At 35.0% G+C, this 14,671-nt stretch overlaps 1 protein-coding gene across 4 annotated transcripts in view; it reads right to left on the reverse strand.

Annotated features, from left to right (window-relative positions):
- NBEA (neurobeachin) overlaps window positions 1-14,671 on the reverse strand; it is a gene marked incomplete at its 3' end in the record, with an annotated part of 516,829 nt that overhangs the window by 304,116 nt on the left and 198,042 nt on the right. For all 4 annotated transcript variants that reach the window (XM_082012155.1, XM_082012156.1, XM_082012153.1 and 1 more), the window contains one exon: window positions 9,378-9,816. In XM_082012155.1, coding sequence (XP_081868281.1) covers window positions 9,378-9,816 — 439 coding nt within the window. The remainder of the gene's footprint in view (window positions 1-9,377; window positions 9,817-14,671) is intronic.

Consider the following 14,671-nt stretch of genomic DNA (forward strand, 5'->3'; position numbering starts at 1 on the left):
CACAGGCATGTGTGTAGCTTACACAAGGTAACCAGACCTTGGAGAAAAAAATAGTGAACAGTGATGACTCAAAGAGGTAGGAAAGGACAGAGAAACTGTTGGCAGCTCCATAGGGGTGAAGAAAGGCATATCCAAAACCTGAACATAGTTGCCAATCTATGAAGAACCCAGGAGATGTGAGGAAGACTTGAGAGCTGGCATCCCACGCTCTCCATGTCATTGCAGCAGATCCTGGACTTGGCATCTGGACACAAGCATGTGGGGTGCCTGACTGCTGGATAGGCTACTTAGACACACACCCATTCTAGTGTTTGCAAACATGAGACAGAGTGTGAGTGAGATCTGTTTGGTTTTGGGTTTTAAGTAAAATAATTTTCCCCTCATATAAGGTCTGGTATGGGTATCTGCTAAATTGCTGCAAAAGTATTTCCTACTTTCCTGCTAGTGTCCAAAGAAGATGAAGCTTCAAGGTCTTCAAGGTCAAGATTCAAGGTCTTCCTCCTTATCTTCAGACAATTCAAGTGGTCTTTCAGATTATCCAAAAGATCATCTAACTTTCCACGGCAAAGACCACATATGTCACCTTTACTCCTCAGCTGTAATAGAATCGTAGAACACTTCGGGTTGGAAGGAACCTTTAAAGGTCATCTAGTCCAATGCCCAAATGTACTGGCCTCCTATAAAGGAAAGACTCTTTCCTTAAAAACGTAGTTTAAGACTGAAAATCAGCTCCTATAGCAAGAAAGGACAATCCTGCCCGGATCCCACAGATGCTAATGCTCTACATATGGCTGACATTCTTTTCTAAGTCTGAATCAGGACATTAAGACAGGTCAGGTGTTATTAAATTACAAATTATCAAGAAACATCAAGAGAAACCTCTCTACCATAAGAACAGGCAAAATCAGTGAGACATTACCATGCCAGACTGCAAGAAAATGCAGCTTTCTGACATGTCATACATGGTGACCTTGTCAAAATGTCTCATTCCTACTGATAAAACAAAATACAGTGAGTGAATAAAAAATGACATCCAGTTGAAGGAGACTGAAAAACTCTATGAACAACACACCAGAGTGGTCAAAAATGTGCTAAACAATCAGAGGAACAGCAGAACAAGAAAGGTGAAAGAGTATTACTGCTTTCAAATGAGAAAAACCTTCTTTTAACCAATCAAACCACTCAGCACATTCAGCTGTTTCTTTCATGGAGGAAGAAAAATCTATAGACTAGAAGAAAAGGTTATATACACTCCCGTCATGGCATTTTAGGCCTTATTTTCTACAACGTATTTCAGATTTCCAAAATGTTCCAAAGCGGTCCACATTTTTATGAATCACATCATCATGGTCCCAAATGATCCTCAATGATTTAGTCAACAAAAGCTTAGTAGCAATTGGCTGTAGCAGCTGATTTCATTTCTCTGTTCATCAGGTAGTTTACAATTCTAAAAAGAACTGTGACTACTAATCACTATTTTATCACTCAATGACTGTCCTATTCAAATAGTAAATCTAAGCCTAAAGTCATTGGAATTCGCATCATGTTTAAGATGAATGTTGTTGGTTCAACCTGCACACTACTTGTGCATTGCTGCTTCATTAAATAACGTCAGCGAATGGCTATAGGATCCATCTGGGTTTTAGTAATTTGCATGAAATAACTAGATAGAAAATAATATCATCAATGTGTTGAACTGCAAAAAGAGAAAATGGAAATAAAAAAAAAATACCTTCTCAAATTAACTTTCCCTAAAAATTTAGCTACCCAGTGCTGGTGATAGACATCAGGTTATGCAGCACTATATTTTCTCTCTCTTTCTCTGTGATCCACATTCTGCACCTCTTCTCCATTTGAAAATCCAAAGGCCTTCCAACCTAATCACTCTGCTCAATCAAGAGGTCAGAGATAAGCCTCAAATACTGGATGTCTTGTGCTACCTATCTGAGCAGCAGCAATTAAATTAGAATCACTTTACACTCTTCTGGGATATGTGAAACCTCTTAAGGCTGAATTAATATTCTTGCTCCTCCCTTCCTCCCCCACAACGCCAGAAAGCATGAGCATTTTCAAGAACTGCTCTTCAAAATTCAGTACAGAATTCAAGCAGATTTTTCACAGAAGTACTCTGTCAAACAGCAACTTCTGCCAGACATTTCAGAAGAAATCACAGTAGAAAATAGGAGATAATTTGTTTGCTATATTATGTTTTACCTTGTTCCTATAGCTTAATTTAATCTCTGTTAGTATTTCTTCTCTGAAAGTGATTGATATTCTCCATACCTATGTACATGTCCGGTCCTTTATGAAACATGAATATTGCTGGTTACTCACTGTTCTTCTGATTTCAGCCCTGGCTTGTGATTTGAGTCTGGAACTAGTGATCATTAGTATGTACTAACACGTTTTGAATCCTACTTTAGACAACCTTCTGTTAGGCTGACTGCATCAAGATAAGATTAATTTGCAATGAAGGAGGAAACTTAGAGTCAACAGTCATGGGGAAGAAAAACTGAATAAAAAAATGTAAGGTATACTGAAGAGATATGGAAGGCTCACAGAAGTATATAATCTTTGAGACTTATGCAAACAAAACCTTAGTGCTGATTGTCCAGTTATTATGGATTCTTTCAATCACGTGACACCATTTATAACATAGCCATTTACCAAAACATCCAAATCTTAAAGTTCATAAAATGATCCTCATCTACTAAGCACAAATTGCTTGTTTCTAAACAGAAGAAAGGGAATCATCTCAGGTGTGATTTAAGGACAAGGACATGAAGATCATTGATCTTTGCTCTCAGATAAAGCAAGAGAGTGAGTATTTACCCCCAATGAAATTCCCAGTCATTAGTATCTCCTTTGCAATCAGGATAAATTAGCTGAAGTATCTAAAATGATCTAAAATTTTGACACGAAACAAGGAAAAACTGTAAGATATTAAAAAGATAACCACCAAGAAAGATGAATGGTCTTGGCTGAAGAGAGAAATTTGAGATACTGGAAATCTAATGAGTTTAAAGAATGTGAATAGAATAGAAGTGAAAATGTAATGTATTAAATGCCAGAAACATAATTGAATAAAGAAAAAAACATAAAGAAACATGCACGAGCATGAGGTATAGTCTGGGGATGGGTGAGGAACCTAATCCTGCATCTGTGAGGCAAAAAAATACAAAAAAGCAGGAGCTAAAAAGCCACAGTCCTGTAAAAGTCAAAACAGCTTTAATAGTGATTTTACAGTGGCCTATTGGGGTAAAAAAGTAAGACAAAAATCCGGCATAATTTTCAGCTGTATATCCAGTGAATCATATTAAAGAGTAGAGAGATGTTGGTTTCTCCTGATAAAACATACATAAAGCTTCAGCTGAGAGATAGCTACAGTGCCATGCATATGAATATGAAAAGACACACATCACACAAGAGGAATATGATTACAGCTAGATGAAAAAAATTGAGGGTTAATATACCCAATTTTGGTTGACTTCAATGTATTAATAAATTTGGGATGCAATTGATCTAAATGAACAGCTGAGATGGAGGTGCACTTCCACCTTGTCCCCCCTTTTATTTAGTAAACGAGTGGTTAAGACACTCTCTAGGAATACAGACAATGCAACTTCAGGTCCCTTCTCTTTCTAACAGGATCTGATCTGATCTGCCTTAGAAAAGAGATTCTAGAGAGAGGAGCTCTCAATTCTTTCCTTTGGACCACAATCTCCAGCACACAAAGATCAGTAATATTATTGAGAGTGATCTGGCACCCAGATGAGTCACTTAATTCCCACATTACTGATTAGTTTTTTCATTCACATGTTCACAAACTACTGTGACACCCAAGGTAACGGGGAATGCAATGAATAAGTACAGACAGCACCTGTAACTGTCTCTACCTGATTCATGGGAAAGGTGCTCTGTTTTCTCCAGCTATTTTTCAGATGAACTTTAAAAAGTAATCTTTTCTGTTGGGAGAAAACTAAAACATATCTATTCATAACTAATTTTTATTAAGTTTTCAGGAAAATCAAATCTATTTTTCAGCAATCATCTTCTGGAGAATCTAATGACTCTAACAGTAATATAATCTCCTAATTCAATTATTTTATTTGAATGATGGTGTAGACCAGTGTGTATCAATGGTCTCCCACAGGTGGGCAATAACAAACCAGACAAATATTGAGCCTCTCTATTTGAGCCTTCAGTGCATCTTCTCTCACAGTTCTTGTCTTTTTCCCACTCTGTCAATCAGTAAAACAAAAAAAGAAAAAAAGTCTATTGTAGTAAAACACATAGATACTCTGAGTATTCCTTCTAAATATAGCCTACATTCATAAAACATAGAATTTTATCCAAACATACTTTTTGAAGACCTTCTTTCTCTGCCTTCTAACTGGAAGGACACGTATCAGCCCTGACTAGATTTCACAAGATGTCCACCTTTTCTAGCATACAAATACCTTTAAAACTGGCCCCAAGGGAAAAAAAACAAACCGCAAACCAAGACTAAAATACTTCAAAAGTGTGTCCCTCAAAATATTTCAAAATATGCTTGTAAAGACTTCACTGAGCATTTAAACTATGCAAACCCATAGTATTGCAATTTATGAAGTGATAATGGATTAAAAGGGAATAAGGTATTTAACAGCAGCAAAAATAACTGATCTTCTCATTTCCGGGAACTCAAGATTTTCTGCTTATGCAAGCATACTTCCTATTGAAATAATTCTGCTAAGTACAGAAAATATATGTAAATTACCTCACTTTGAGAAAATAATAAATGAGACACAAAACCAAGAGCACTCTCAACTTCAATAACAGCACCCCTCTAAAAACTCCCCACTAGAAAAAAGTAGAATGGAACAAATGTAAGCTTCAGAATGCAGTAGAATCTAGGTAGAATCACAAAAAACCTCAAACATTAATGGTCTAGGCTGTGTCTAGTAGGACAAATGCAAATTGACAAAAAACCAGAAACAAGAGATCCCCAAAACCCAATAAGGGGGACTGATTTTTGTCAGACAAAAGATGAGAAAGCAAAAAGGAACTATTGGTGAGTTATGCTCCATTAGTTGCAAATACAGGTGAAATAACCCTTTGTGTTTGCGTCTAAAAATGTCATCCTGGATGGCATTTTCAAGGAATTCAGTCTGACGTTAAAAGATATGTCATAACTTTGAGCATCCAGGCTTCAGTGTCCCCGAAATCTGTTTATATAGGTCATAATGTAATTAGAGCTACCTTAAGACAGATGAGGCAGAAGGCAGCGATATATTGAAAACTAATTGAAAAATGCAGTTGTCCAGAAGCACTTGTGGGGAAGAGGTCTCTGAAAAGCTGCTCAAAGCTTCAGAGTTTGAAGTGAAATTTTTGATGTTGTCACTCTCAATCTATTGAAGAGCTGACAGACAATCAAACCCGTCTGGCTGGCTGGCAGCTCATTTTGCTGGCAGGTGGCAAACAATTAGACACACCAATTTGTGCCTCCTGATGACATTAAAGCATGAAACTAAGTTGTATGCAGGGCCTAGTGATTTGTGTGAAAGCATTTCAAAAATAATACTCTTTGCCGTGGCAACTCATTTCAGACTGCCACCTCCCATTACGGCTTTGAGCGGTGAAGACGACAGACTTGAGTTACGTGCGGTGCGAGGCCGCTTCTGTTCAATCCGTCATCAGCGCCCCCCGAGACCTCAATCCCCTCCTTTCATCAATATCACCTCATCATTTACATTCGATAGTGCCTGAACTGCTGCATACATTAACTACACACAAGTCCTATTTGATAAAACATGTTGGACACATTTTCTGCTTTTAGATTTCATTTATAACTGCACAAATTCTATGGAAGAATACAGCGCAGCCTATTACACAATGACTCTTATGAACGTATTAGCAACGTATAATTAAAAGAACATGTGGAACAAAACACATCATATTAAATGATAAAACAGTTAAAATAAAATAAATAGATAAAATAACTTCAGTTCTATTTACAGATGTTTGCTTTATATGGCATTTACCTGCATGTAAGATCAGTGATTACAGTTAAAGAGATATCTTTAAAAAAACAAAGATACTGTTATTTTTCTACTAATTACTTATTGCCTCAACTCTTCTTTTACAAGGCACTCAACCATCCAAATACAAAAATACAAAAAAAAAAGTCTATCCTCACAAGGAATAAGAATATTTTTTTATTAAAGTGAAAAATACATTTCTCTAACCTCGATTCGCTTATAAATATGGGATCACCCTGTGTATTTTATAAGAACTGAAACAAATAAAACCTGGCAAAACAATACACTCCATTGTCCATGGTTCTCCCTAGAGAAAATAAACATGACCAACAGCTACATTGCTCAGTGACGTACCAAAAGCTGCATAAACTATAGCAATCTACAGAAATACGGTCCAAAGGCATAGTGTTAGCTTTTAAAAAATATGCAAAGTGTATTAATTGATTATCAGTTTCCATCAGTAAACACACTTATGTTTCGATAAGCAAGCATGGAAAAATGATCACACTGTTATTTTTTTAATGATAATTAGGATACTATAGGCAACAGAAAATATTTATAAACCATCAAAAGCTAAAATCTATGTTGCTTTCTCAATTAATATTTTTATTAATTCTAATATTATTTCAATATAGTATTCAAGGCTTTTCTCCCCCTGCCCCAGCCTTTGTTACAACTCCCATGAAAAGTTATACGTTCAGGGTCTCAAACTGCTCCTCCTTTGTAATTTTGAAACAGAAAAGCAAGATGACCACTCATCTTTTGCCTCCAAAGATTGCCATAGCGGTCAACTAAGTACTTTGAAAATGTGAGAAAAGTGCACAGAGAAGTGTTTGCCTGAACAGTGGTCATCACTCAAGTAACGCAGCCGTGAGGTGCAACCAGCCAATTGAGTTCCTGTGGGCTAAGAATATTAGTATTTTTAGTGAGATACCCACAGTTCAATAACACTCGTTTAAGTTGTAGGTAAGAATCTGATGTTTCCTCATCTGCTGGGAGTTCCCTGAACCTGCCAGTTTTGGTTTTATTAAATAGCATGACCTACCTCACTCACCAAAATCAGGTAACAGGATGATCTATTGGGATATTTTGTTCACTTCAACAAAATTGATACAAATGGGTCTTTGTTTGCCTAAACTTGAACCATTACCACTTTTTTTTTTTTGCAGAAGTAGTAAACAATGACTAGGGTTGACATAGTACTACATGTGCTACCAAGCTACAAACTTGCACAGTGTACTAGCTGTACACTTTGTACAGTAAATCATGGAATCACAACTTGGTCAACAGGGCAACAGGACAGGGAAAAAACAAACCACTAAACCCTCTAGGCTTCTAAGCAAACTTGTTAAGTATGAAATGCCTATCAAAATCTGTAAGCTCTAGACATGAAGCACCTCTCAAATAATTCCATGATTCTGTATTAGCAACTACTACTAATGGTGTTCAAAATGTACACGCAGTCACATTGTCGCAAGAACAATCTAATAGAGTTGCTCACGCTAAATACAGGTTATGGCCAACCTACTGCAGTCTGTTAGTTTTTAATGCTTTCTTACAAAGCTATAATTTAGAAATGCATAATAAAACTCATCTCTTCAATCATCTTGAGGTTAAGTTCCCTCATCTCATGAGGTGATAAGCTCCATTTTAATTTAGGTGTCTAGCATTTTGTGCATTAATAATAACCTTCTGAAAAGAGTATTTTTCTTAATTGACCAAGGCAGAAAAACTTAGCTGAATAGGTTCACCTAAAGTAACCTTTTGATGGTTACAGTTAGGTGCTGTTAATTTTACACACAGCACAAATCTCTGTACTGCTTAATGTACAGGAACGCATTCTGGAACATAACGGTTCCTCACAGAGAAGAAGGAAAAATTCCTAAAAGTATAGGAAGAAAATATTTTTTAGTTCACACTGAAATCACTCGAAAATCAAAACCTGCAGATTGATGAACAAAAAAAATCCTTTTAATTAAAGAGTTGCTAAATGAGCTTTCTCTGGAATGGCTTTGAGACCTAAAGTAAAAGGGATATATTAATTGCTTCTAGAGCACATTCCACCTTTCCTATCTCAAAACTATCACCTTTGTTACGACAGATGCCATCTCATCGTTTACTGAATTATTTTAGAAAAGCAGAGTCAGTACTAATATATATGTACAGACAAAAAGGCGTCAGCTTTACTATGGAATTCGTAATTCATAATTTCATATAATGAAATAGTGCTTCTTCACTTTTATTCTAAAATTCTCATATAATTCTTGTACTTTACTGTTTACATTATGCTGAAAACACTGATTGCATATTGTTTTTCTTAAGACTTTAATGAAGACATTTCTGATAATTGTACAGGTTTTCTGTTTGGTTTTTTTTCATAAATCACAACATAGTCATTTTCTTGTTTTATTTTTGATTTCTTCCAGAAAAGATGCGTGATGAACTAATATATTTCTACAACTTTGCTTAAAGTTTTGAGATGTTACCATACCTTTGAGTTGCCTTGATTCCTCTGTTTTTAAAAAAAACTTTTAATAACATTTTAATGAAGAAACTGCAGGCATCTTGTCATACTGGAAAATGTAGTCACATCAACAGGCATAAGAGTTAGCTCTCTGCACAGGTTAAGACTAAGTGCACAATGGAACAGGCTACCCTTCTTCTGGAAGGATGTTGTTGATTGCACATCTTATCACAACTTCTATGTACAAGGTAATTGAGAGGGACTGAATATTTAAAGAAAAGTATATTTATAAGAAGCTGGGAAGCTACAGCCTAAAACAAGAAACAAAGTACTCCTTGTGGAAATGTTCAGCAGTTTATTTTTAAACTCTATTTTAAACATTAATTTAACACTTTTGAGTGTATTTTCTTTTTAAAGACCTAAAAGGAAACTGGTTTCCACCATGACCATGCAAACAATTTGCCATGGTCGAAGCATTTCAGTACCAGAAAACAGTGCAATGATGGATCCAATTAAGATTTAAGTCTTTGAAAGAATATTCGACTGAATTTCTGCACAGTCAGTCTGTTCTATATAAGCAGATATTACCCCTCCTCCTCACTAAAATGCTGTTTTAAAGGAAAAAAGATTTTATTACAAAAACATTTCGTTACAACAGGCTTGTTTTCCAAGTACCTCGTGGAGTTTTATTAACTGCTGACAGAGAAAAACAAGGTGAATTACTTTTGTCTATACTATAAGGTCCATTTTGGTAACACAGAAAAGGAGAAGTAATGCAGATGTTTTTTAATATAGTCTAATACAAACCAACAGAAGAATAACCATGTTAAAAAAAAATAATCCTTCAAACTTCTGAATTACATCAATATAAAATAATGAATCCAGCCGTATACCTGTCAAATGAGTGGAACTGCATGGGAAGAATAGCTTGAGCTTCTCTCTTCAGTGCAGGATCTGGGTAAGGGATTGGATCCGGACCACATTCTGCAATTTCAACAGGGGCTGCCACAAGACTTTTCAGTATTTCCTTGACATTGATGCCTTTACTTTGGCTGATGCTGGATATTGATGATGCGGGTTTCAAGATTTCACTGGGGCTTTCCGTTAAGCTCTCCTGAGATTTCTTCACTTCTGAAGACAAAGTAGACAACAGCTCGCTCATAGCATCAGGGCCTGTGCTGGTCTCCAAGTCTGTCCCATTCAAAATATTGGGCATCTGTTCGTCTCCTATTCCAGAATCTGTATGAGGAATAGAGCTTTCCAGCTGAATATCTTCAACTGGTGTCGGTGTTTCTTTATCTTTGATATTTTCTGGAAATACAGTTGGTGTCTCTGCAGTGAAATAGAGATTATGAACAATATTTATAGCTTAGTTTGATTTTTTTCTCCTAAAAATATGATCATAAGGTTTTACAAGACAGAAGTGTAAGTGTTAGAAAGCCCACAAATCTTAGTAGTTTACACCTTAAAAACTCATTCTACATACAAAACGTTTTGATTTCAACAGCTGTTTGGCATATATAAAGGCTTGGAAGAAGGAGCCCAAAGTTGCATTATGCAAGCTCAGTGACATTTAGAAATTACAGCTCACTACTCACACAGTAAACAAATAGCAAAATATTGCCAGCAAAAACAATATTAAAAATTATAACATATTGACTGCATATCGGTATGATCTGTGAGACTACTGGAAGAGAAAAATGCAATCACTCATGCTTTAGGTTTACTATAAAATTTAGTCTTTTTATCACCATCAGTACATATTAAGCTTGCATTCAAAAGGAAATTGCTAGACCTTTTGTTCGCTTTGTCTTTTGTTTAAAATGTGTATTACATTTTTACACAGGCATCATTACAATGAATACAAATTTATTTATACATGACTGAAAAAAAAAAAAAGCTATTGTTCATTCTTTAGATAACTCCTCCTTCCCCACAAAAGGTGAAATTCTGTAATTCTTTCTGGCAAATGTTAAGAACAAAATAAACACAGCTTTATAGAGATGGGAAAGTGAAATCTGTTGAGTTTGGAACATTTCCAGATTGAAACGGACTCCACAACATCTTGTAACCGAGAAAAGTGTACCTCTATTAATTATTTCAGTGAAACAGACACAACTTCATTAAGTAAGAGTAATTTGCTATGCTTAGTGGAAAGTTAACTAGAGTTGTGAATAAATTCCATATTCATCTTTTTGGTTACATGTTTGAGAGCAACAGATTGTGGCTATTTTCAATTACAAAAAGCTTGCACTCAAACTGATTTTTTAATTTATTTTCAAACTACCTTATTTTATTGGATAACTTGTCTTGATTATAAATGTAGCTGTTCTGTGTATGAATTAGGAATACTTTTGGTTGGTTTTTTTTTAAAGGAAAATATTTTACAGCATACTTAGATGAAGCTCTGCCCTTCTGAATATTCCAAATACAAAGTCATTTAGCAATATAACTTTCATAGCAATCACTTATCTTATTACTAATTGTTTGATACAGTCAGGTGTCAAATATCTATGTATTTACCACAGGGGTACAAGTGCATGTGTATGCATGTGCACATAAAAAATTCTACATGAAATTATTTATGTTTGAAATAGTGGTAGGTGTAAAGTTCTTCATATGTACAGTATTAACAAATGGATACAGGTAGAACTATACGTAGGCTTTTAGAAATACAAAACAGAATAACCCATTATAAGGAGTATTGTTTTCTTCTTTTAACAGCTGTAAATGCTGAAGCCACTTCCTTCTTTCCTTTCTCCTAAGTAAGTAAGTGCCTTAAACACATCTTATCAAATAGATATGAGCCGTGCTTTGTGAAGCAGGAAGTAGAAACTGGATTTATGAGCTGCATAAAATGCACTTAGCATCTGCTGGGTCAGGAAGTAAAAAAATCCGTATCTACTTAGTACTGCCTGTATTTGGCACAGAAGGACATCTGATCCACAGAATGATCCTAATGAATTTTCTGCTTGTTTGTTTCTTTAAAATTGATCCATACAAAGACAATACTGCTGAACTGAAAGGAAGAGTAGGATGGGACCGACGGTCAAGGAGATTGTTGCCCTTGCAATATATGGTAAGTAAAGTAGCATGAGGTTCCATTATTATGTAAATGAAAAGAGAACATTAAAAAAGAAGATGGTCTTCTACATAGTGAAGTTAGAGTACACAACCTCAATTTTCATTAAGGCCAACAATGTTGAACACAAAACTACAGGAAACTAATGCAAATGTGGATGTGGAAATTCAAATACCCTAACCAAACCAGAAGAAAGATTTTAATGTATTAAAATCATAGGAATGAACTGACTCCAAGACAATTTTGGGGGAAACAGTCTATGAAATTACTAGTCTAGTAGCAGGTACGTTTGCCAAACAGGTAAGTGGAGATAGCAACGTATGACTGGAGAATATCACACATGATTTTTCTTTGGAAGAAAGGGGAGAAAATGATCTGGACAACGATGAGACTTCAACAGTGAGCAAGATTTCAGGATTTATTTTGGAGTAAATAATAGTAATGGAATGGAACGAGACAGATTACAAAATGACTTTGCTAAAAGAGCTTTTAAAATATTTATTGCCCAAAGAAAATAAGGGCTAATGTAGTAAAATTCAGTAAAGCTGGGGTTGTCACAACAGATAGTACTTTAGTCAAGAGAACCTGGAAATTAATAGAAGGTGGCAAAGGCTAAGAAGGAGACATCAAATAGTTTCAAAAGAAAAAACATCAGACTGAGGAAAACTACCACAGGAATTATCTCATTTAAAATTTAAAAAAGATTTGAGGTGAAAAAGTAAAAATATAATGATGAAATTTGCTGATGACAAAATTCTGTACAATTGATGCACAGAAGAATGATTATAAGAAGGAATTATGACAGAACTGCAAATTATGTTTAATAGTGGAAAGCTATGCATCCAGTGACTAACACAGAGCTTCCCATTAAAATCGGAATTCATCAACTGGAAATGTCTGAAGAGAAGAACCTGGATATGTCAGTCACTGGGTAACTATATAACACTGCCATGGAAAAGGTAAATGTGATTCCAAACTTTTCTGAAGAATTAGCTCCTGCAACACTTAAATATTAACAGCATTAAAGAAGGCTTTGGTGGGGTTCATTATGGAATACTGTGTACGCTGTTATATTTGAGAAAGATGGAAGTGCCACTATGGAGATCCACAATGGCTGACTGTTGCAGAAAAAAAGAGTTTGTCTGATATACTCTGGCCAAACTAGTATTGAGAGGGTATACAACAGCTATTATACATATATTTTCTCAAGAAAAAAGATTTAAGCTAAATGGAAGAGTGCAAACTCACCAGCAATACATTAAGATTGAGAAGTCACAGCCATCACTATAGAATTAAGGTATTGAAATAGCCTCCCAGTTAAGAGTAACAAGTCCAAAAATCAGAACTAATCTAAAGACTCTATAAATAAGACTCTACTTAATTACTCAGCGGGTGCCTTATAATCATTTGTTCCCAAATGAGAATAAAATGCCTAGAGGATTACACCATTTGAAGTTAAAAATGGAAGGAATATTAAATTTGTGGATATAGAATTTAGATATGACATACTATACAACACATAACACTAATAAAAATTATGTAGGAAAAAAAAAATCAAGTTATTCCATATACAGGGAAGTATATGGAGACTTAATTTCCACAGAAACCAGGCTTGTATCTTTTCTTACTGTGTCTCTAGTACCTACCATGAATATGCTACACTAAGTCAATTTAGTTTAGTCTGATTTATCACTATGAACAACAATCTCTAAAAACTACCTAAATCCAGTGCATTAACTCTCATTTTTAAAACATCTAGCAAGCTAAATGAAAAAGGTCGTTTTTAATTTCATTTAATTTCATTTCATTTCACAGATAAAAAAAGACCTTTTAAGGTCCAGTTTACTTTTTGTAAATCAAATGAAAGTAAACTCAGAACAGATAAAACTGCTTAATGACTGCCTCTCAAATAAGAATACTAGCAAATCAGTATTTGTGAAATTCAGATAAATATGTCTGAAAAGATGTATTATAAGACCTTCTGGATCAGCATTATTAGTAGTACTATTTTAGGTAAATTATAAACTCCTGAGCATGGATCACAAAACCCATCCAATTTTAGTTACAACAGTTTTATTCCATGCTCATTTATACTGTGTCATATCAATTCTGTTGCCTTCAGAATTCAGGAATAAAGACGACTGCTTTATAACGTTATTTAGAAAACTCTTGAACCGGTAACATGTACGCTTTTATAAAAATCCTGAATACTCAAAGCAACTTAGCAAAATGATAAACATGACCAGAAGCAAAAATATAACTGATTGCACCTGTCTATGTTATAACACTGTGACAGTAAGCCCGTAAATTTTCAGCAAACCTCATCAGTTTTCTGCAGCACAAGGCCATGTCAGTAGACAAAGCAGAAACATTACTAGATCTAGTGATCTTAACCCTGTCAGAAATAGGCAGTTGGAAGCCAGATGCCTCCTTCTTACTGTTTTTCATTGTAACTAATGAGTTCATCTACTACATTATGGGAAAAATATGGGCTTAAGTTAACTAAATGACATATTGTATATCTGGTGACCTCATCCGTCACGCTCCTTCCCTAAAATATCTTGTTTGCTTGTGATTTATGAAGTGTGTTGCAATTGTTTTAACCTACTGAGTTACCTAAATAACTCTTCTACTGCTTCCATATGCCTAAAAAATACAACCCCCCATGTTTATTAACTTAATAATGAGACACATTTCTTATCTGCAATAAATACATACAATTTTGCCATTATAAAAAATGACAGCACAAAATATTCTGCTTTTAATCTTTATTTACTTTAAAAAATCGAAAAATTGTCTCTATATTCCTGTGGTCTTTTTTTCTTTTTCATTTCATTAAACCCCTCTACTAGGGTCTAAAAATCAGCTGAAAATTTTCAACAGTAAAAAAGTATGAAAATTATTATTTTTAACTGCTTACAATATGGCTGAAAATTTATTTGAAAGTCATATTATCCCAAATTATTGTCAAATTTCTGCTACAAACAATATAGCAACATTTGGCAAGGGAAGGTTTGGGGCAATCTTGATATAGGAGTTGCTACCACCTTTCCTTCTGCATGTGCACTGGAAAATTTGAGAGTTGTTTTCTGTATAGCTATCTTA

This window comes from Phaethon aethereus (assembly GCF_964289735.1).
Source record: "Phaethon aethereus genome assembly, chromosome: 1".
Classification (NCBI taxonomy): Eukaryota; Metazoa; Chordata; class Aves; order Phaethontiformes; family Phaethontidae; genus Phaethon; species Phaethon aethereus.